The sequence below is a fragment of the Dromiciops gliroides genome, chromosome 3, assembly GCF_019393635.1.
Source record: "Dromiciops gliroides isolate mDroGli1 chromosome 3, mDroGli1.pri, whole genome shotgun sequence".
Classification (NCBI taxonomy): domain Eukaryota; kingdom Metazoa; phylum Chordata; class Mammalia; order Microbiotheria; family Microbiotheriidae; genus Dromiciops; species Dromiciops gliroides.
Genome location: NC_057863.1, coordinates 445,540,841 through 445,565,769, shown reverse-complemented (window position 1 = coordinate 445,565,769; position 24,929 = coordinate 445,540,841). Strand labels below are relative to the sequence as shown.

At 38.4% G+C, this 24,929-nt stretch overlaps 1 protein-coding gene across 1 annotated transcript in view; it reads right to left on the bottom strand.

Annotated features, from left to right (window-relative positions):
- Nucleotides 1-24,929, bottom strand: part of LRP2 (LDL receptor related protein 2) — a 262,918-nt gene that overhangs the window by 76,999 nt on the left and 160,990 nt on the right. Inside the window, exons 39-49 of the mRNA XM_043995927.1 lie at nt 22,687-23,607; nt 22,391-22,556; nt 21,765-21,923; nt 20,077-20,366; nt 17,357-17,560; nt 16,395-16,637; nt 15,815-15,940; nt 14,517-14,636; nt 11,377-11,508; nt 8,770-8,971; nt 2,253-2,548 (exon numbers count right to left, since the gene is read on the bottom strand). Of these exons, the coding sequence (XP_043851862.1) occupies nt 2,253-2,548; nt 8,770-8,971; nt 11,377-11,508; nt 14,517-14,636; nt 15,815-15,940; nt 16,395-16,637; nt 17,357-17,560; nt 20,077-20,366; nt 21,765-21,923; nt 22,391-22,556; nt 22,687-23,607 (2,859 nt within the window). The remainder of the gene's footprint in view (nt 1-2,252; nt 2,549-8,769; nt 8,972-11,376; nt 11,509-14,516; nt 14,637-15,814; nt 15,941-16,394; nt 16,638-17,356; nt 17,561-20,076; nt 20,367-21,764; nt 21,924-22,390; nt 22,557-22,686; nt 23,608-24,929) is intronic.

Sequence of the window (24,929 nt, the reverse complement as noted above, 5' to 3'; positions counted from 1 at the left end):
TCAAATCCGGCCTCAGACACTTACTGACTGTGTGACCCTGGGCAAGTCACTTAACCCCAATTGCCTCACCAAAAACAAACAAACAAACAAAAAAAAATTTAAGTGGCATAGTGAATAGACTGCTGGGATTGGAGTCAGGAAAATTCATCTTCCTGAGTTCAAATTCAGCCTCAGACACTTACTAGCTGTAAGACCCTGGGCAAGTCACTTAACCTTGTTTGTTTCAGTTTCTTCATCTGTAAAATAAGCAGGAGAAGTAAATGTCAAAGAACTCTAGTATCTTTGCCAAGAAAATCCCAAATGGAGTCACAATGTGTAGGACATGAGTAAAACAACTGAACAAGAAGAAAAATCTAACTAAAAATTAATGGGAAAGTGCTTGAATTAAGTCTAGAAATATCTATATACCTTTCCTACCTGAAAAATACTTGACCATGGGTATTAAATGAAGGTTTATTTAACTGTATATAAAATATAGTAACAAATGTTTTATTGTGGTAGCACAAAAGGCTAGTTTTTTATATTTTACATGTTCTGTCTCTCTTCTGAATTACTACAGCACTTTGAGTTTATCCCTCAGTAATTTGCACTTGATAACAATCTCTTGTTTCACATAAGTCTCTCTCCTATTAGACTGTATGCTTATTGAGGATAAGAATGTTATATTCTATTTTAGTTGTTAGAATTTCAGTCATTAGGTATTTCTTTCTTCCTTCCTTCCTTCCTTCCTTCCTTCCTTCCTTCCTTCCTTCCTTCCTTCCTTTCTTTCTTTCACAGGAAATGAAGATTAAGTGACTTGCCCAGGGTCACACAGCTAGTAAGTCTCAAGTATCTGAGATTGGATTTGAATTTAGGTCTTCCTGAATCCAGGGCCAGTACTTTATACCCTGCACCACATTAGATATTTCTTGAGTATTTGCTTTGTGTCCAAAATGGCACTATGGTCCAAACAGATGAAGCATAAAACATAGTTCTTGCCCTCAAAGAGTTTACATTCTACTTGTAAGACCAAAATATTTCAATATACTATAAATGAACCATTGTTTTGTTAGTGTGGATAATAGTGAGTACATGTTGCTGTTCAGTTGTTTCAGTCATGTCTGTCTCTTCACAACCCCTTTTGGGGTTTTCTTGGTAAAGTTACTGGAGCAGTTTGCCAATTCCTTCTCCAGCTCATTTTACAGATGAAGAAACTGAGACAAAGAGAAGGTTAAGTGACTTGCCCAAGGTCACATAGCAAGTGAGTATCTGGGACCAGATTTTAACTCAGGAAGATCTTCCTGACTCAGGAAGTCTTCCTGACTCCAGACCCAGGGCTCTATCCACAGTATTAACTAGCTGCTACTAATGAATACATATTACTAATTTAATTACACAGATCTTAACCCTTTCACACCTCAAGGTCTTTATGAGTAGCTATGGCATCATCATCACAATTCATCATAGTGGCAAATATTCTAACAGTGAACCTCTCCAAATTTAGCCAGGTTAGTCATCAGATGATAGATACACAGTCAACTATTAAGCTCATATTTGAAACCTTTCCAGCTTGGTAGAATTTGCTCAAGCTTTTACCCTCTTGGTAATCACCTTCAAAACCCCAGGGCTACCTTATATTGAAATATCATAACAGGATTTTAATGAAGGAAGATCAACAATATATGAAGCAGATAGAAAGCAAAACCAAAAAAACCAGAGGTACAGTACAGAATAATAGGGAGTCAACTATCTGAGGACCAGATTGGACAAATAGAAGATGATCACCAATAGACTGAAAACTAAGTGACCGTGGTGACCAAGATGACTACATAGTTAAGTCCTAATCACCATGGTACTTTAATAATATTGGTCAGGTAATATATTTAATAAATACTGGTTGACTTGTAAGGGAGTGAAAGAACAACACATAATTGCCTCAAGAAGTTAAAGAATGAATTATACTATTCTTGAATGGTGGAACAGCCAATTAATGAAAAAAAAAAGATGGCAGCATGGTGCAGTGGGTCATACACTATCTGTATAACCTTGGGAAAGTTACTTAACCTCTCTGGGCCTCAGTTTCCAATGAAGGGATTGGAAAAAATAACCTCTGAGATGCCATCTTTCTCTACATCAATGATCTTATAAACCCAAACTATCTAAGAGGAGCAGCCATGTGCTAATTTACCCTGATGTATATTTTTAGCAACATCTTTAAGAAACCTCAATTGATCTCCCTGTCTTCCTTTACCCAAAGCCATTAAAGCACCTACCACATCCTTTCTCATCACTGTTATCACCACAGTCATCTAGATGGTTGCAGATTTGCATCATTTCAATGCAGTTCCCATTGTCACACTTGAATTGATGGGGTGCACACGTGGCTTCTGGAGTGGTACAAAGATGTTCCAGTTCATCAGACAAATCTCCACAGTCATTGTCTCCATCACAGAGGTAAGCTTTAGAAATGCAGCGGCCATTCTGACAGGTAAACTGATACTGTTGGCAAGGTGGGTATACACAGCCTCTCTCATCACTGCTGTCACCACAGTCATTTCGCCTATCACACCTAGGAAAGGGAGCAATGCTTTCATCAGAAAATATGATAGAGTGATCATAATGATCACAGTGAAAAGGACATCTATTTTTTGTAGCATTAAAACTTAAGATGGTAAATATAATCAGACTGAATATATAAATTTGAACAAGTTTCAACATTTGGATGTGAAAACCAAAATTACCCATTCAGCTGTATATTAGGCAAGATTCCATAGATGAAGCTGTATCCTTAGTCATTCATTCATTCAGCTAAAATTGACCAAGTGCTCATGATGTGCCTAGCAAAGAGATAGATCCTCAGAACACAAACATAAAAGCAAAAGTCCTTGCCTTCCTTCCATTCCATTGGGAGGAAAGAGCATATTCACAAATAAGTAAAGAAACATACACAAAGTAAATACCAAATATTGAGGGGTGGGCAGGGGAAGTGGTAGAGGGTATATTAACAAACCAGACAGACCTCATGGATCAGGATGGGCCTTATGAAGAAAAAAATCACTTGAGTTGAAGAAAGCTAGGGTGAATATGACCAAATCAACAAACTACTCCAATCTGCTCCTATTAAGCAAAGACCTGATGGGGGCAGCAATATCACCAAGCTTATCACCTTGAATACCGTTCCCCTCCAGCAGAAAACTTTAAAGATCTACATAGATGTTGAAGAGATGCCTGCATCTCAGAGGCTTAAGCAAGGCCTAAGCTCCGACACCTATGTCCCTGACATGTGATAGGCAAGCGTTCATTTTATTTTACCCATTCCCAGGATGGGAGTCTTCATTGCCCTTTCTGACTCTAATTCTGAAAATGGTGATCAAATAAACATTACCATTCTTGGACAAGGCACATCAGTCACTTGCCCCATGTCTCTAACGTCTATTCCCTTTGACTGCTCTGTCCTAAACACTTCCTTATGAATACTTGCTCATGTTGTAACCCTGGTACTTAATATACTGAATGGCACATAGCAAGACATTAATAAATGCTTTCTCATTCACTCATTCAGTTGGCACTGGGGGTAGAAGAGGATCCACTGGAAAGATGAAAGCCAGTGACAAAGTCAAACTCAGCCCTTCAAGTGCATGATAACGAAGATGATGATAAGAATAATGATGAAAATGAAGTTGATGATGATGAAAATAACACAATAATAATAATAGCTAGCATTTCTATAGTACCTACTATGTGCCAAGCACTGTACTAAGCACTTTACAAATATATCATTTGATTCTCAAAACAACTCTGGAAAGTAGGTTCTATTACAATCCCCATTTTACGGTTGAGGAAATTGAGGCAAAAAAAGATTAAGTGACTTGCCCAAGGTCAGAAAATTAGTGTCTGAGGTCAGATTTGAACTCAGGTCTTCTTGGCTCCAGAACCAGCACTCCATTCATTATGCCACCTAGCTGCCTCCACCACTGGCATGACACTATCAACAGTCTTCTTACCTATACACACAATGTAATCATGAGGATAATCAAAGTAAAACAACATGGACCCTCTTAGAACCACAGAAGTATTTACAGGATCTCTACAAGATTGGAATGAATAGGACTTTTCCTTTCTCTAGCTCAGACACAACCCAGGAAGGTAGAAAAGGTCAGTTAAGGAAACATATTGCCGGTCTTTAATTTGCGGCAACAATTTATCCCTGTTAAATCAAGCTGCTCGTGACTGACTCTCATCCTAGTTCTTCAACAGTATCAATAATTAGCCAAAAGAAGAATCCATGAAGAAATTTTCCAAACATGCAACCTAAAAACACAAGAAAACAAGACCTCCCAAACTGCTCTTGGTATTCCTCTGAGCATCCGAGTAGATTCACATTACTTTCTAGAAGCCAGGGCAGAGAAATTCTGAACTGTTTTAAACACCATTAGGTTGATGATCTGACAAATGGCAGGCCTTCCACTGTTTATGACCCAGGACAAAAGCAATTCAAAACCCTTCAGCCAGCAGATAAGAAAAGAAAAGGCAATACAAACCTATTAGTACAGAGGTAAGTAATAAGAATAAGAATAAAGGGAGCCTACAGTGAAGTTTAGAAAGCAAGAAAGCCCAGTAACTTTGAACATAATTAGGCCCTACTGCAATATCACCTCTGGGAAACTGTACTTAAGCTTCCAAGGTGTTTTGTGCAAGGAACTATGTCAAATGTAAAGGAAGACAATTTGCAGCTTTGAAAACACAAAAATTTGATATAAAAAGTGGGATGACAATATGGAAAACACTTATAGATTAAAGGTGAGTGTGTGGGGGGGGCTTTATCAGTTCCAAATGTATTTATTAATTGCTAACTAAGTATAAGGTTCTGCGATGGGTCTAATGGGGGATATAGATCCCAGGATCTTAGAGGCCATCTGTTATAATCCATATATGAAATGAGTTTCCTCAAAGTTCATCCATCCTTTACATGAAGACCTTCAGTGACAGGGAACCCGCTATTTCCCAAGGAAGCCTGTTTTCCTTTTTAGAAAGCCCTGTTAACAATTCCTCCTTGAAATCCAGCCTAAATTAGCCTTTTTGAATCTCTCATCCATTGCTCCTGTTCTATAGAACAAATCTGATCCCTCTAATGCATGATTCCCTTCAAAGCAAATAAGAAGCAAAGATAAATAATTAATCTTTCCTCTAAAGGAGCTTATAGTCTGACAGGGGAGATGAGACATGTATAGAAAAGGTTATAATGCATCACAAGGCCCTTAGTCAGTCAGCCACCTACTGTGTGCCAGGCTAAGCACCAGGGGTATAAAGAAAGGCAAAAGATATTCCCTGCCTTTGGGGAAATCACAAGGAAAATATATGTACCAAAAGGGAAGTACCAAAGACAGTGTGGCCCAATAGAAAGAGTCCAACATTCATAGTCAAAAGACCAGAGTTCAAATTCAAGTTCTGTTACATACTAACAGTAGGATCTTGAACAAGGCACTTCACATCTCTTGACCCCAGCTTCCTCATCTGTAAAATAATGATCCCTAAGTTCACTTCCTACTATGAATCACATCAACGCTGCCAGTTGGGATCACTCAGGGAGCATTCCATGAAGGGGGTGGCATCTGAGCTGGGCTTTGTGAGAGGTGGGATTTCAATGGGAAGAGAAGGGGACTGCATTCCAAGGAGAGGGGAAGGCTTTAGCAAAACCACAGTGGCAGGGAAGCCTAGTACATGATCATTAACTGTGAGCAGTAGTGGGGGAAAAAAAAGGTTGGTGAGGTGGTTTGGGACCAAATTGAATGTGAAAAGAGGTTTTGAGCAAGAGAAAAACAAAAGTGGAGCAATACAATGAACATGATAGCATCAATAACAGGACAAACATTTATAAAATACAGGATAATAACAATAGTGATGACAATAGCACTTACATAATGATTTAAGGTAACCTCATCACATTTAATTCTCACTAAAACCCTATAAAGTCAGAGTTTTTATTATTATTTCCATTTTATAGATGGGGAAAGTGAGGTTGAGAGAGGTTAAATAATTTGTTCAGGGCAATAGAACCAGTGTCTGAGGCAGGATTTGAACTCAGTTCTGCCTGACTTCAGTTCCAATGCTCTTTCTACTGCACCACTGACCTGCTTCTACCATATAGTGTGCTAAACAGTGAGGAAAATCCAGTGTTGAGAAAACACTTAAGAAAACACACAGCCTACTAATCCATCAAGTGGTGTGGAATATGGATTAAGTGAAGGATAACTTAGAGGAAAGGAGACCAATTAGGAAGCAAATGAAAGAAGTGTCCGAATTAGGTTTGTGCAAGTGGAAATGAGAAAGAATGTTTTTACGAGACGTTGACATTTCCAGTGGAGAATAGGCATCATTTGGTGACTGATTGTATATCCAGGCAAAAGTGAATGATGAGTCAAAGACAATGGAGGTTTCTAGCCCAAGTGCCTGGGACAATAGCAGTGCCATTCTTTAGCCGGAGTATGTTTGTTGGCATGGCACCAACAAAGAGCTACAAATTAAAGGTGAAAAAGAGAAGAACAGATCATTGATGGAATCATGTACTAGTGGACATGGGATAGGTTCAAAGGGTACACTTCAAGATCTAATTTAATGAGCACCAGACTTGGAGTTAGAAGACCTAATTTTGAATCTTTGTCTCTGTTGATCGATTGACTACAACCTCAGAAACAGAAGGAGGAAGGAACATCATGAGTTCCATTTTGGACATGCTGAGTTTGAAGTATCAGTATGAGTTCCAGCTGAGAGTGAGCATAAAGTGGTTGGAAATGAGGGACTAGATCTTGGAAAAGTGGTTTGAATCAAAAGTATAGACTAGAGATGACAACCAAAGTCATGAGAGTGGTTAAGATCAGCCAGGGAGAGAATACAGAAATGAAAAAACAGGTAAAAGTCATCACCTTAGAGAATATCTGTGTCAGAGGAAATAGGAGAAAGGACAACAAAGGACACAGAAGAGAAGGAGGAGAGTGAGAAGCATTCTAGAAGACAAATTGAGGTTTTTTTTAAGGGAGGAGGAAGTGATTAAGGTCAAATACCAAAGGCAGGTAAAGGAGGAGAATAAATTAGAAGTCATTAGGTTTGGTAATGAATGCCCTTTAAGAAAGTAGCTTCAATAGGGGAAAGAGCCAGATTGCAAGAAGTTAAAGAATAGTTAGCTAGCATTATCATTGAGGAACAGTAGACTAAGTTTGCCTTGGAAATTGGCTTTGAGCCTCACTTCTTCCACATACCTACTGTATGATACATAGCCAGTCTTTCAATTTCTCCATGCCCCCAAACAACTCTCTTTGACTTTGAATTGCCCAACTGCATTGGTAAAGGGAGTTCTCTCACTGGGTGACATTATAGATTCAGATAAAAAATATAAAGGGGAATAGATAAATGGTGGGGAAAAAAGAAACATCAAAGGTAGACTACTCCTTTCAGGGAGTTTGGTGGTGAAAGGAATAAATCAGATGGGAAGGATACTCAAGATGGCAGCAAAGTTGGAAGAATTTTCTAGACTTGGGAAACTTACATGTTTATTGGCAGAGGGAAAGGAACCAATAAAGAGGTAAAAAATGGTGAAAAGATAAGGAGATAATAGATGGATCAAGGAACTAGTAGACATGGGATAGGTCCAAAAAGATATACTTCATGATGTAATGCAATGAGCACTAGATCTGGTTTTGAATTTTTATCTCTGCTTGCTAATTGACTTTGACCTCAGGGAAGTCACTTCAGCTCTCACAGTCAGTTTGGTCATCTGCAAAATAAGGATAATCTCAAAGGACCCATCCATATTTAAACCCTAAAATCATCAGAAACTAGAGATGACAACCACCACCACCACCACCCATAGTTCTAAGGCAGCTTTAGGTGGCACAATGGATAGAACACTAAACATGGAGACCTGAGTTCAAATCCAGCCTTAGATCCTTACTATTTATGTGACACTGGGCAAGCCATTTGACCTCTGTCTCCTTCAGTCTCTTCAACTATAAAGTGAGGATAATAACACCACTTACCTCTCAGAGTAGTGAGCTTAAAATGAGAAAATATTTATAAAGCATTTTGTAATCCTTAAAATGCCATATAAATTTTAGTTATTATTATCATTAGTATTATTATAAACATATTTAGGGACAAGACACAGAAATCTGTTGTTTCATTTCCCTTTTTAAATTTATTTTTAACATTCTTTTCTTTTTAAATTTTGCTTTCTGGATATCTCCCTCCTTCTCACCCTTTCCCTACCTACTTAGAAGGCATGTAATTTCTTTTCTATAAGAAATTCCCAAACAGGAGATTCCATTCACCAATGCAGATCAGGACCTGCTATTCAACTTAGAAGCTTAGAATGTTGTCTCGGGCACTGAGTTGTCGAGTAACTTGCTTAGGCCCATGCAATCAATATGTATCAGGGCTGGCTTCAAGCCTAATCTCTATCTGTCAGAACAAGACTGCCTCTCTGTAAGAAGGAATAAGGACCTGAATTAGATTGATGATAGTATAAGAGAGGGTAGGAAAAGACATGCAGAAATGCTGAGATACAGAAAAGGGAAGTTGATGGAAGTGAGTCCGATAGCCTTAATCTCCATAGAGTAGGAATCAAGGTCATTTGCAGAAAGTAAGAGAGATGGATGGTGGCAGACTTGAGGATAATGAATAAGGTCTAGAGCAGCTTCTTCAGGGAACATGATAATTAATCTACCAAAGAAAAATAAAAGGATTGTTCTGCATCATGAAGGGTCTGATTGAAGCTTCTCTCATACCAAAACCAACCTGTAAGAGTTTCGGATACATAGCCCATTGCCACAGGTGAATTCATTTTCAGTGCAAGATCTCCTGGTGCAATTCTGATGTTCATCATAGGCATCACTGCAATCTGCATCTCCATCACAGATCCAGGCCCTGGGAATGCACCTCCGGAGAGGAGGCCGGTTGTTGACACATGTAAATTCAGAGCGACTACAGTTGCGGTTAGCTGAAAACAAAGCACATTGAGAGAACCACATCTCATGGAAAATTATTCCAATTCAGTTTGTTTACTTCTTCCCTTTGTTTTAAGTTAGCAGACATTTCATATGAATAGGAGAAAATATGGCAAAATACACCCTATAGAAATTATAGATTATAATAAAATGTATCTAAGATGTCATTTCAATTGCCTGGTGCTAGATTCTGGCAGATTAAAAAAGTAGAGCTGATCTTTCACATTTCATTCATTTATTTACTTGCTCAACAAAGAGTCATTGTGCACTTAATATAGGCAAAGCAGTGCCCTGGTGGCTAAAAGAGAAACAGATAAATTAGATATCTTCACTATCCTCAAAAATATATATAATTTAACAAAAATTTTTAAATTACATCTTACTTTTTATATCAATCAACAACTATTTATTAACCACCTATAATATACCTAGAACTAAGCTAGGAACTCAGGATACAAAACTAAAAAATGAAAAAGTCCCTGCCCTCTAGAAGCTTATATCCCAACACAGTAACTTCTGCTCCATATGGGGAGACAACATGGTCATATATCAGTATAAGAATGAATACAAGGGGGAGCAGCTAGGTGGCGCAGTGGTTATACTCACTGGTTATATGGTTACACCCATATATTGGGGGCAGGTATGGTTAGATCCATTTTATAGTTAAGGAACCTTTAGTTCAGGAAACTTAAATGATTTACCCCAAACCACATGGGACATTGGGAGAGAAGAATAAGTATTTTTATGGCCATGCATTATACTAAACAGTTATAAATATCTCATTTTATCTCCACAACAACTCTTCAATGTAGGCACTGTTATCCCCATTTTATAGTTGAAGAATCTGAGGAAAAGAGAGGTAAAGAAACTCGCCTAGGGTCACACAGTGTCTGAGGTTGAACTTGAACTGAGGTCTTCCTAGCTCCAGGCCCAGGACTTTATCACTGCATCACCTAGCTGCTAGGAAGTAGCAAAGCTGAGATTCAAACCCAGGCCTTGGGGCAGCTAGATGGCGCAGTGGATAGAGCACCAGCCCTGGAGTCAGGAGTATCTGAGTTCAAATCCGGCCTCAGACACAACACTCACTAGCTGTGTGACCCTGGGCAAGTCACTTAACCCCAATTGCCTCACTAAAAAAAACAAAAACAAACAAACAAACAAACCCCAGGCCTTCTAATTATAAGTTCAGTGTTCTTTCTTCAGCACTATACCTCCATGCTAAAGTAATGTACAAAGTTGATACTAAAAGACTCCCCCCCCCCCCAGACATTTCAGCACATTCTTAAATAATAAGGTATGGCAAAGAAGCAGAGCAGCTAGATGGCACAGTGACCTGAAGTCAGGAAGATTTTAGTTAAAATCCAGTCTCGGATACTAGCTGTGTGACCCTGTGCAAGTCACTTAACCCTGTTTTCCTGAGTATTCTTATCTGTAAAATGAGCTAGAGAAGGAAATGGCAAACCACTCCAGTATCTTTGCCAAGAAAACACCAAATGGGGTCACGAAGAGTCAGACATGTCTGAAACAACTGAATGACAACAAAAATCCCATAGAAACAGAGTAGATGAGAGGAGTTATTTTCAGTCAAGAGTTGCCAGAAACTCTGAAACCAAATTACTTAGAGAACAAATGAATTTCTAGCATATTTCCATTATCTTAAAGAAATAGAAAGATGCAGTCACTTTATTCAGTCTCATTGTCGGGGGCTTTGGGACTGCCCAAAGATCAGGGGAATAAACAAAACACCAAGATCACTTCATGGGCTCTTCCCTGTCTCTATTCAGCCTCAGCTGAAGCTGAGTGATAGACCACAGTCATTTCACACAAGAAGGATTCACAGGTGTTGTTGGACCTGTGGAACGCTGTGACCATTGTTTTGAATTTTCTAAAATGAGAAGGGAATCTCCTGAGGCACCCTGACCAGCATTACAGTTTTCTTTTGGGATTTTGCCTTTTCATTTAGAAACAGAGACACTAAATGGAATAACCTCCCCTTCTCCCCCCACCCCAACAAGGCATGGCAATAAGCCAAATAATGAGATTTTGAGTTGCAGATTTATTGGCAAAATTGTTCCAAAAGCAAGACTCAGAGTTGTCTTTATCTGCTCTAGAAATTGATAGCCTTATTAAGTCACCTCCATTTAGGTAATTACTTGTGTTGGCTAAGGACACCAGAGATAAATTAATGTGGGGTTACTTTTTTAAAAATTATTGTAAAGCATTTAAGTGGAGAACATGGAATAATTACATGATGAAATGCAAAGAGAAATTTCTGACATCTCCATTCAATTAAAAAGAAATCTCTCCTAAACATCAAACTGTCCAAGGATAAAAGGGCCACTCAGCATTATTTCCAAGGGATAAAACATTGCATTCCGTTAAGAAGGATTCCACGTACCACAGCTGTGTCTTTGATCCTCATCACTCATATCCCCACAATCATTGTCACCATCACAGATCCATGTGTTTGGGATACACCTGCCATCATCACATTTGAACTGGTCTGATGAACAAGTCCTCACATGAGACACTGCAAAATGAATTACCTTGCTTGGTGTGATCAGTTAGATTAAACCAAAAAAATCAGAGAAGTAGACATTTATGGATCCAAGACGGGGAAACATTAGTGTCAAAACTAAGATGCAAGTTCTCTTTCTTCAAAACTATGTTATCCATCATGCAGTTAGTTGTACTTCACTAACTTTCTATTTCATCTGAAGTTACTGAATTTGGTGATAAGTCATCAAATCAACTTGATCTGTGAATTAGAGGCAACTAGGTGGCACAGTGGATGGATAGAGTGTTTGACCTGAAGTCAGGAAAACCTGAGTTCAAATCTCACTTTACTTACTAGCTATATGATCTTGGGAAACTCATTTTTGCCTCTTTTTGCCTCTGTTTCCTCAACTGTAAAAGGAGGATCATAATAACATCTACTTCCCATAGTTGTTATGAAGAGTAAATGAGATAAAATTTGTAAAACACTTAGCACAGTCCCTGGCACATAGTAAATCCTATGTAAATGATAACTGTTGTTATTATTATTATTATTAATAATACTATTAATCATACTCTTCTAACTGAGCCTATGAAATGTAACTACAACAATGTGCTAGTCTAAATGGAAAGAGCCAGACACAATTTCTTCAGGTGGATAAATTTCTTTATAAAAAGACATATCTGAAAAACGGCTCTACTCACTAAGCAGTTCCAAATTTTTCCTTACTGAGCCTGAGAAATCCAGTCAGACTATGTTATCATTTTGCCTTTTAAATTAATAGTAAATAGATGGCACATCCTATAGCAAGATAAGGCCAAAATGGGTACATGATTTAAACTTAAAGAGTGATACCATAAGCAAATTAGGAGAGCATGAAATAGTTTGCCTGTCAAATCTATGGATAAGGGCAGAATTTAGGACAAAATAAGATAGAGAGAACATTAATAAATTGAAAATGAAAAATTTTAATTCTATTAAGTTGTAAAATTTTTGCACAAACAAAACCAATGCAACCCAATTAAAAGGAAAGCAGAAAACTGGAAAAACATTTCCAGCAAGTAATTCTGATAAGTCCTTATTTCTCAAATATTTAGAGTCAAATTTATAAGAATACAAATCATTCCCCGATTGATAAATGGTCAAAGGATGTGAACAGGCAGTTTTCAGAAGAAGGAATCAAAGATATCTATAGTCATATGAAAAAAACTCTCTGAATCACTATTAATTAGAGAAATTCAAATTAAAACAACTCTGAGCTAACACCACATACCTATCAGATTGGTTAATATGACAGGAAGAAAAATGATGTGTTGTTGGAGGAAATATAGGAAAACTGGGATACTAATGCACTATTGGTAGAGTTGTAAACTGATCTAACCATTCTTGACAGCAAGGTAGGTTATAAAAAGAATTATAAAAGGGTTATAAAAACTGTGCATACCCTTTGATCTAGCAATATCACTACTACGTCTTGTACAAAAATATTTATATCAGGTCTTTTTATGTGGCTAAGAATTGGGAATTGAAGAGATACCCATCAGTTGGGGAATGGATGAACAAGTTGTGGCATATGATTGCAATGGAATATTTTTGTGCTGTAAGAAATGACAAAAAGGATAATTTCAGAAAAACCTAGAAAGACCTACAAGAACTGATGCAGAGTGAAGTGAGCAGAACCAGGAGAATATTTACACAGTAACAACAGTAGTGTATGATGCATGGTGGTGAATGACTTAGCTATTCTCAGCAATAGAATGATCCAAGACAATCCCAAAGAACACATGATGAAAAATGTTATGCACCTCCAGAGAAAGAACTGATAGTTTGGATTTAGACCAATGCATACTGCTTTTTACTTTCTATCTCTTTTAGTTTGAGTTTTCTTCTGCAAATTGACTAATATGGAAATGTTTTGCACTATTAAACATGTATAACATAAATCAGATTGCTTAACATCTCACAAGAGGGGAGGGAAGGAAGAGAGGAATAGAATTTGGAACTCAAAATGTAAAAGAAACAATGAATGTTAAAAATTGTTTTATATGTAATTGGGGGAGATTAAATATTATTTAAAAAATTAATAAACAAATGCCCCCTGTGTGGCACATCATGCTTTTCATTTACTTACATTATCTCATTTGGACCTCACAACAAATCTGAAACATAGCTAACATAGGCATTCTTTTCCCATTTTAATAGATGAGGAAATAGAGGCTCAGGCTCAGAAAAGAGAGGTCATTTGCCAGTAAGTAAGCTAGAAAGCAAGTGGTTAGGATTCAAATCCAGGTTTCCTGATGTCAATTCTAATATTATTTTTCTACTATTAACATATTCCTGTGTTAGAAAAGAGTTTAGACAAGGGGATAGATTCCTATCATCCACCACCCCCCTCATATTAGAGAAGATAAAATTAATGAGAGTTAAATTGAACTCAATTGAACGTAGGATAAATGCACATCTGTCATCCTTCTCTCACCTCATCCATTTACCCATTTTAGCTTCCAGTTACAGAAATTCTGATAGTTGAGGGCCTTTGTTCAGCATAAACCACCTAGTCAGCTCTCTACAAATACTCTCTCCTCTTCACCCTCTTTCCTAATCAGACAGTTGCATTAGGCAATATTAGTATGCAGTCCACCACTGCTCACAATATTAGCCCGGGCCACTTTTAATTGATAAAGGATTTTCAATTTAATTGTGTGGAGGAGGCAGGAAGAAGAGGGAAATAAGGGACTTTCTATGTCACAACCCATCCTTTAAGCCAGGAGCTCTTAACCTACTTTGTACCCTGGACCCCTTTAACTGTCTGTTGAAGCCTGTGCACCCCTTCTCAGAATCATGTTTTTAAATACACAAAATAAAATATACAGGATTACCAAGGAAACCAAAGATTAGTGAAAATAAAGATGTAATTTTCCTATCCAAGTTCATAGACCCCCTGAAATCTATCCACAGAATCCTTAGAGGTGGTCCATGAACCTCAGATCAAGAACCCCTGATCTGGGGCATTCATTTCTTAAGTCTGATTACTTTCTTACCACAAGAAGAAGGTTCATCAGAACCATCAGCACAATCTACTCCTTGATCACAATACCAGTGAGCAGGGATACAACGCCCGGAGGTACAACGGAACTCACTGCTGGTACAAGTCAGAGAGACTACAGGAAGGAGAGAAGATAAAACCTATGAATGAAACACAAGCCTGTTGCTCAGAATTTTTGCCCACCCTGTCTATCTACTACATTATATCATCACAGCTTCTAACATGGATCTATGTTTATCAGTGGCAAAATGGAAAATGCAGGGCTAAGTATATGTTCTAGGCCCAGGGAGTAGGCATCCATTCTCAAATTATAAGCTCCTTTAACAATATACTTACTTGGCTCTTAAACTTATATTCCTCTCCTGAGCCTCTTTTCCCAGACCCCAGACGTAGATGGAGTTAGTACCTGCCCTGATCTCATTGCTTGGCTTCAATGAGCCTAGAGGACTGGTTCCAGCCTGAAGCAGCCTTTTGATCTGATACTGTAACTCATAAAGTATGGTGATTGGCCTGGCAAATATTGATAATGAGCCAGAAAGCCAAAAGATAATCCTCTTTATTCAGTGTGCTCCTGACTGATGCCTGTATCCCTGATTCACACTTTCATTCAGGTCCTTTGCTGCTTCTTCATGATTCTTCTATTGTTAACCCTGTGCTTTCTATTCTTGGGCATTGGCCAGAAGGGCAGATTAATTATGAAATTCATATATTATAGGTCTACCTAAACATTTATTCTCAAGGCTAATTGATGCTTAAAGAAGGACTTCTGTCTCGGGTTGCAAACCCAAAAAGTGGTAGATACTACTACCTGTCAAGAAACATACTTATATATAAACTGTAAAAACAATGGTCAATTCAATCCAGGTGCTTGCTTAAGGTACTTAAGGTACTCTCAGGAGTATCTGTATTTTAGTAAAAGATGTTAAAAACCCAAAGAAATGGTTTTAGTAAATAACCGTAAGTAAATAAACTTCGGGGTAATTTTTAGCTTTTAACAACGTACTGTTGAAGACCATAAAACCTTCACAATCCAAAGGAATGAATCTCAGAAGTGAAATAGCAGAAGTTCAGGTACTAAAATGAGTGCCGAGAGAATTTGGAAATGTTGGAGAGGGGAAGTTTGACCTTTATATAAGAAAAGCTCCACTCTGTTTCTTAGGGGTCTGCTTCTAAATGACAATTTGATTGACAATTCTAAGATGGCAATCAATTCTTTCAAGTATATCATGAAATATGTCATATTTTGAAATATGTCCCTAAAAAATGAATATGAGTAAAGCACTGCAAACTCACCACAATGAGTAGGGCTCTCATCACTCATATCACCACAATCATTATCTCCATCACAAAGATAAGTTCGAGGAATACAAATATTTATGTTCTGACATTTTGTAAATCCAGACTGGCAAGTTCGATCAGCTTGAAATGATTAAAAAAAAAGACTAACATTTAGATCACTTTCAGGTTACTAAACCACAACATGCATCAAAACAAAAATGTATGTTTTTGTAACAACAAATTGCAGAACATGCATCATTTGAAAAGATACTTTTTTCAATACTGAACAAAATAGAAATAACACAGATCATCATGAGAAATGGGTCTAATCTTGGTTGGGTCATTAATTATTTGTTTAGTGTTGAGCAAATCACTTCATTTCTCTAGGCCTCAATTTCCTCTTCCATAAAATAAAATGGTGGCTAGGGATTCTATTAAAAGGAGACAGGAGGATAAAGAAGACCTAAGCATAAAAATGTTTAATAATAGCCAAAAATAGTCTAGAAATAATCCATATGCCCAATAACCAGGGACTGGTTGATTTTTATCTTATATATTCTAAAGTTCCAAATCCTCAAGCATCATAAGGACTTACGGCAGTTCTTCTCATCTGTAGTGCCATTATCATAGCAGTTATTGATACCATTGCAGACATATTCCAGGGATATGCACCTCCCATTGTTGCAAGTAAACTCTGTGTTGGAGTCACAAGTTCGGAATAAGCAGCCTGCCTCATCGCTATTGTCTCCACAGTCATTGTAGTGATCACAGCGATAATGGTAAGGGACACAGCGCCCATTGCCACAGGTGAATGCCGTTGGCTGGCAAGTGTGAAACGCTAGGAAGAAGGAGAAAAGAGTGAAGAGATGTATTTACTAAAACAGCATCTTGATTTCTAGAAGAAGAAAAAAAGCAACTAATGAAATCTAAAGGCTTTGAGATTTACCTTCCAGAGCAAAGACTACTGAAAAATGCATTACATGTGAAGTAGATAACATGTTGAATTAGTCAGATTATGCAAAATGCCTTTTCAACTCTTTTTAAAAACCAAACCAAGTATGATGAAAAGACGTTATTCTCCTTTCTTTTGCCCATACATTCCTCTCAAGATACACCTGCTTATCTCAACCCCAGAAAAGCAAGTACAAGCAGCTTTTCTTAGGAAGAAATAGAGACAACAGTTGACCTCACAACTCAGAAAGCCCTCAGTGTATTGTGTTCCATAATGCACTTGAGGATGGAAGTGGAGACTAGGGGAAAAAATCCCAAGGGACTGACCCTTGTACTATGTAAATTCTTAAGCAAAGTATTAAAGATATCATTCTGTTTGTTTTTTGGTTTGGGGTTTTGTTTTTTGCAGGTTTTGCAGCTCAAGAATCTGTTCAGAAGCTATACTAAAGATGTCAGGATCCCTAAATTAAGTTATTTACATTTCCATCCAAAATTCAATACCTGGGCACAATAAATCTTGGTATTCAACCTCCCAACAGAATCATATCCCAGCCCTTGGAATTCCTGCAAGGTACCTATCTGGCAGAGGGAAAAAAAAGGTCTTACCACAGACACTTTCCAGCTCATCGCTGCCATCCCCACAGTCATTGTCATTGTCACACTTCCACCTCTCTGAGATACATCGCCCATTAAGGCATGTGAACTGCGTCCCCTCACATCTCGTCCCATTGTCTGTAATGCAGTGTTTGTTTCCATTTGCCAAATACCAGCGGCCCCCAGATGGGCACTGACACTCAGCACCATTAGGGCCTAAAGAAGATTATGCCAGAAAGAAACAAAAGATCAGAATGCTAAACTATTCCTATTTCCCTGCCAAAGCACTTGCTAGTGGTTAACACGCAGAGTGATCAGAGTGTACTTTACCAAACTAATCACTTAAATTTACATAGAGAGGCAGTGTGGAAAGAGTACCTACCTAGAGGCCAAGGACCAAGGTTCACACCCTGACTTCTAGTTATGACTGACGTGAGCTAAACTCTCTGGGCATGAGTTTCCTCGTTTATACAATTCAAGGATTGAACTATATAGCCTCTGGAATCCCTTCTAGCTCCATGTCTGTGCTGCTGTGGTCCTAAATGAAGTTTACAAGGTATTTTTCTTTTGGGGGGGGCGGGGAGCGGGGCAATGAGGGTTAAGTGACTTGCCCAGGGTCACACAGCTAGAACTTGTCAAGTGTCTGAGGCTGGATTTGAACTCAGGTCCTCCTGAATCCAGGGCTGGTGCTTTATCCACTGCACCACCTAGCTGCTCCACAAGGTATTTTTCTCCCAACACTGTGAAGTATGTCATCTAAGTATTTTTATCCCATTTCACAGATAAGGAAACAGTGTCAGCACTGAGATATGGATCCAAGTCTGCTGAATTAAAATTCAAAGTTCTTGATCTTTAGACTCCCAAGTCTAGTGTCCTTTCACCTATGTACCCCACTGCCTATCTACGTTGAATAGATACATATTTCCTGTATTCTGATGTATTTTATTTGAAAAGTAGCATTGTTGTTGTTCAGGCATGTCCAGTTCTTCTTGGCAAAGATACTGGAGTGATTTGGCATTTTCCTTCTCTGGCTCATATTCCAGATGAGGAAACAGAGGTAAACAGGGTTAAGTGACTTGCCCAGGGTCACACAGCTACTGAGTGTCTGAGGTCATATTTGATGAATCTTCCTGACCTCAGGCCCAACACTTTATCCACTGTGCCACCTAGCTGCTCCATACAGTGACATGGTATCATGGAAAGAGCATTGGATTGGTGAAAAGAAAACTGAGTTTGAATTCCTGTTAGCTAGGAAGCAATTGGCCAACCATGTGCAAGTCACTTAACCTATCTGTGCCTCAGTTTCTTTATCTGATAAATAAAGGGATTGGAGCACTTGATCTCAAGGTCCCTTCCACCTCTAGATCTATGATTCTCACCTTATAACGTGAAAAAATTTATATTATTTTTACTACCTACCTCACAGGGTTATTGTGAGGAAAGTAATTTGTAAACCTAAAATTATTATATAAATGTAAATTATTATTATTTGTGATAAAAGAGTAAAAAACATTTTAGTAAAAGTAGTTCAACTTTATCTTTAAAGAAACAGCCTTCCCTTAAGTAGAAATCCTAACAAGTCTCCTTTTTCTATGAAATTTACCCAATTTGTAAAGCAACATGAATCAGAAAGAAAGGCATCATTACTTAGTGTAAAGTAGATCGACTTTGGAGTCAGGAACGTCTTGGTTCAAATCTTACCTCTGACACATATGGCTTATGTTACTCTGGGCAAGTCCCTTAACCTGAACCTTAAATGCCCCTAGAACTTCACGAGATTATAAACTGCAAACAAGTTGACAATCTTGCTTCAATGGATCAAGTCTCCATACCAGGAATCAACCCATACCAATGAAATCACAGGTCCAGATCCGAAAACTATACTTTATAAAACCTATTGTTAATTAATATACATGACATCACGCTACAAAATATCATGACAAATATTTCAAATAGGAGATTCCATTCCTTAAAGCAAATGAGCCATGCCCATCTATCAGGGATGGGTAGCTTGGCTTTTGTCCGTATTGCTGATGTTGATCTTACAGATTCAAAGTGGAAGAGAACATAGAGGTCATCTAATACACAGGTGTCAAATTCCTGGCTCACAGGCAACAAGCAGCAGGAAAAATTCTCAGGTTTAGCAGAAACAGATGAAAATGCGATTAGAAAATGCTTAACATAATAAATTAAAATACAATCCAACCTAGATAATGTCAATCTATGGTTTTCTAAGTCAATATGAGGCCCACAAGGAACTTTTTTCTATTTGAATTTGACATCACTGATCTAGCCCCATCTATTCATTTTACAGATAAACTGAGCTCCAGAAATATTAAGTAACTTGCACAGGTGACCCACAAAGTAAGTGGCAGAAGTAGGACTTCATTTGGCTACTCTGACTCAAAATCCAGCATTCTTCCAACTGTGTATTAGCATTTCTCCTTCAGTCCATGAAATTCAGTACCTCTACTTCTCATCTTGTTTTTAATCCCCATTACTTGAATTAAACTGAAAAATGAGTTGCTTACTTGCAACCCTAAAAGGATTCATGTGGAATCAAAGCCAGAGATTTAAATATGGTCTAACTAGAGAATTTTGTGTTCTGGAATTATTATTATATCTTAGTCAAAATGTCTAATCTCTTCCTCACATGTTGTAACCTATGAGGTTTTTTTTCCTGTTCATGTCTTTGGGCATGTACATTTTTATCATCCATGGCATTGTCTTACCTGGTGCACAGATATGACTGCATCCTCCATTAAATTGGCTACAGGGGTTGGGGCACTGCCGCTGTCTACTCTTCACTAGAACATGAATATCCATTGGCCGCAGTGGCAAATTCATGATCATTACGATCTGTTCTGAACCATCATATTTGTTGGCTCTGTAGATAGTCCTTGTGTTCCAGTCAGTCCAATAAATATGCTGGTCATAGACAGTCATGGCGAATGGATGGATCGCTGTGCTGACAATTACCTCCCTGTTTGTGCCAGTCAAGGAGGAGCGTTCAATCTTCTGCCTAAGATGAATGAGATCACACAGGAACTCAGAAAGCACAGGCTTCTAAATACATCACTCAGTTCCTATGCCCAACTACTGCTTTTATCCCACTCCCAAATCTGCATGTTTGCTAAGAGGGTTGTTTTTCTTGGGCTTTTTCTTACCATGAAAGAGTCTTGGTTCCTTAGCCCAAGATTTCCAAATAGCCTATGATTTCCATATGATCTCTAACTAGAGGTGACCTTCAAGATTATATAACCCATTAGCCTCAATTTTACAGATGAGGAAATTGAGAGCAAAAAGGTTCAATGATTTTCCAAAGGTCACTTACATAGTGACCTTGAAACTAGAAGTCTCAGATATCCATAGAGAAAACCAGCCTGACATAAGGAATGTGAAGACATAATACTTCTCTGACTCGGCTTTTAGTGGGTACCTTAATATATGGAAGCATACAAGTATGGACATAAAGTAGTATTGATTCATCTATGTAAAACAAAATGTTCTCATCTGCCCATTACACCAGGGGAAGCCTTCACATGCTTTAGGTGGACATCACACTAACTCACTGACAGGTTTGAGGCCTGTCATTTGCCCTCAACCTGCTTAGCCCATCTGCTGAGATGGTTTAATTGGGATATGGCCACTGCACATGCTACAGCTTCTTGGAGCCAAAGGTAAGAGTTAGGTGAAAGTGGACACCAAAGGCTTGACAAACCCTCACATCAGAGGTACTGGACCTCCCTCAATACCCCATAAACCTGAATGATCTGATGAGAACAATTTGTTTCAATGACCATGAAAGCAACTGAAGTAGGCACTGTGGAGTACTTAGAGTTTGATCAGGCATTGACGATGCCAAGGTCATTCACTGAATTTTGGGCCATAGCCAGTTATCTTGACTTTTGTCTGCCTCCAGACTTTAATGACTCAGGAAGAGACAATGAGGCTAATGACTTTGCACAATTTTGCCTCACTTAAATCCAATTCACACACAAGTCAAGACATCGCCTGTGATGTCATTGCTCCTCTTCAAAAACCGAGGATGAACAACAACAATAAGAAAATGAAGTATAGATGAGACTATGAATTGTCCAGGATCATATAAGCAAAATAACAAGATAAACTAAGAACAAAGAAAAAAAATTCCAATTGCTTGGGCATCGATCCAAAGTTAACTGGATCAAATCAGCCCCCAATAATTCTACAGGTTTGGTTACTATGTGATTTCATGGCCTACTAAGAGGATAACAACAGTAGTCTATAACGGATACTTGTCAAGTAACTTCTATATCTGATTCTACATTCTAGCTGCTTTTAGTTATATTTTCAGCAACTATAGTCCCTAAAATGTTCCTCTATCTTGAAAAACAAAAAACTACTTAAAAAATACCACATGGGGATCGGAGATACATACAGATTTGCATCTGCCCAGTATAGCCAGTCTTCATCATAGTCCAGAGTAAGGCCATTTGGCCAAACCAGACTGGTATTTACAATATGAATTCTGAAGTTTCCTCCCAATGTGGCTCGCTCAATTTTAGCATTAGTACTCCAGTCAGTCCAGTACATGTACCTATTCATCAAAAAAGCAATGATTAATCAATGATTAATTCAGCATATATAAAATTCTCTTTTAGATAAAAATCAGAAAGTCAGACTACATAATGCAAAGAGGCATCAACTGATTCCATTTCTACCCTCATGCTTTCCTAAGCATTATCAACCAGGGATTTATCAAATTGGTAGATAGCAGCATATCAATTTCCCTGTCATGCTGCCAGACTCTTCTCCCAGGTGTGACCTGCATATAAGGGAGGTGGGGGAGTGCATTAGTTCTTCATCTTCCCTTCCAAAAATTTCCCATGTAAAAAGATCTACTTGTTTATAGCCACTCATTATTCTGTTTACTTTCTATTTCCACATGACTTTTACAGACCAATAAAAAGTCAGTTGTTCATGAAAATCAGGCTCCTGTCCACCCACCTACCCCCAAGACATATAGAAGTGATGAGGAAGAACATATAGGCAAAAATGACATACCCTCTGCAAGGATCTAATACGATTGCCCTTGGCCGTGGGACTCGAGCAACCACAGTACGGTTAGATCCATCCACTGCCATGGAGTTAATGGTCTGGTTCAGGTAATCGCTATAATAAACTCTGCTGTTGATCCAATCAAATGCAATGCCATCTGGAATCCCTACATCTATATGCAAATACACAGAGAGAAAAAAAAGTGTTAGGTTCTGTTCAACCACCTAGAACCTTTCAACTAATCATCATGTTTCAGCTCACTATGGTTGACTTCAAAACAAGCAGGTCTGCAACACACTAACCCCTTGCAATGACAGTGAGGGAAGGAGTCCCAGCTAACAGGCTAACATAGGAAATCCGGCCACTTGCTGATGTAGAACTTTGCGTGAAGTATATTCTGTTGTTGACACTGTCATAGTCTAAAGCAACTGCAGTCCTGGGCACATTCAGTGTACGAAATGGTGGGCTATGGTTCTCAGGGTCCAGATGTAGGCTTCTCAGAGAATTCTCCAAAGCAAAGATAAGGTAATTTTCTGTAGAAATAGCACATCTCTTTCCATCACTTTCCAGCTCCCCAAAGGCACAACCACATTTTGGTGCCTGCATTCTGGGCAATGCAAAACAGAAATGGGAACACCCTCCATAATGCTCCAAGCACGGGTTGTGGTTAACTTCCTCAGGCAGCCGGGGCTGAAACTGTGGGTTGAAGATGGTCACATCTCTTAGCCAGTTGATGTTGTCCCTTATCACTCTTGGAGGGTCTGTACTCCCTGGTTCTTTACTAGCTTGGTAGACTTTCTTCAGGTTCCTGTCTACCCATATCATAGTGTTTTCAAAAATGGTGATGCCATAGGGTGTTGGATAGCGGCTCCCATAGCGAACCATTTCAGTATCACCTCCTTCCTGACTGATTCTGGCAATTATATCTAAAGAATCATCAACCCAATAAATGTAGCCGTTGCTATGGTCCACTGCCAAACCCCTGGGTGTAACAATGCCCTCAGATACAAGCACTGTTCGGTTAGTGCAGTCAAGAAAAGCACGTTCAATCTTTGGGTTTTGTCCATAGTCAGCCCAGAACAAATATCTATTCTTGGGGTCTACCACTATATGCCTGGGCATGTCCACAGTTGTTTTCAGGAGAACACGGCGGTAAGTGGAATTGATTCGTAGCACTTCTATCAATGTCTCAGTCACAAAAGCATTAGTGAAGTAAAGGTTTCCTGTTAGGGGAAAAATAAAACAAAACTAAATGGTAATGAACAGATTGAAAGACAAGGAAAGAAAAAGTGACAGCTTTACAAGTTCAGGCCAAAATATATGTCAGGTTTAAGTCAATATATGTCACCCTCTCAAAGGTGATATGCAAATGCCTGAGGTGGGAATTAGAAAGCTGAATGTTTACTATTAGATACTAAAGATTATTTTTTAGAGATTACATTGGGAGTCTATATTGGCCCCTGGATAAAATTAAAATTTTTATCAAAATCTACAACTTGTTTTCTATTCGAAGGCATAGTTCTCATAATATTCTTCCCCTGACACCTAAGGTAATGGATACTTAAGCCTGCTTCATCCAAGACTCTGAAAAATCATCATCATAGAACAATAAAAGTTCCTTTAGGGATCCAAAAGAGGCAGTGCCATCTCCCTTCTGGATTTTTTCTATATGTCAATGATAGAACATCAGTGAAGAAAAACCATCAGACTATGTGAGACAGTCTGGGCATTCTGTGATGGGCAGACTATCTCATATGACCTTTTTATGTATCTTTAAGAGTATTTTAAAAATCTCTTCCTGGACTGTATCAAATGAAATAGTGATTCACAAGGGTTTTTTATCCCAACTCTTCGAAAGGCTCAACATCCATCCAAAAAAAGTTCACATTACACATCTTCCTCTTAAAATAAAATCTCAGGTCTTGCATGGAACACATACAGTACAGGAAGGAGTAGGGGTGGGTTATGGATGTTGACTGGTCTTCTTTGTGTTTATATAGCCCCATTCTTGGCTGTTGTTGCTACAATCAATAAACCACCCTTTGAAATCTTATATATCTTGGGTCCCTAAAAATCACAATTCACCTGTGTGTATATACCAGATCATAGTTCTGTTCTATTTAGCAAAACTAATAGACTTTCACTGGAGGAAAAAAATGTATTGAAATTCTTCTTTCTCCTGTTACTTCTACCCATATTAGAGTATTCTCTAATATGAGGTAAGTACAAATATAACAAATTACTTTATATAATGCTTTAAAGTTAGCAAAATGTTTTGCCTTCATTATCTCATCAATCCTCACAAATCCCTATGAGAATGATACCATATGTGTTATTATCCACATAGTTAAAGAAACTTCCCAGATCACATAGCTAATAAGCAGCACATAGGATCTGAACACAGCTCTCTCCTGGCTCCCGGTCCAGCATGCTGTCCACTATGTCACATTGCCCCTCAAGCTGTTTATTTTTTTTAAAGTCATTGGATACAAGAAGAGACTGGATGGAGTCACAAAGTCAGAAAAAACGTAGGTTCCAGTCCTGC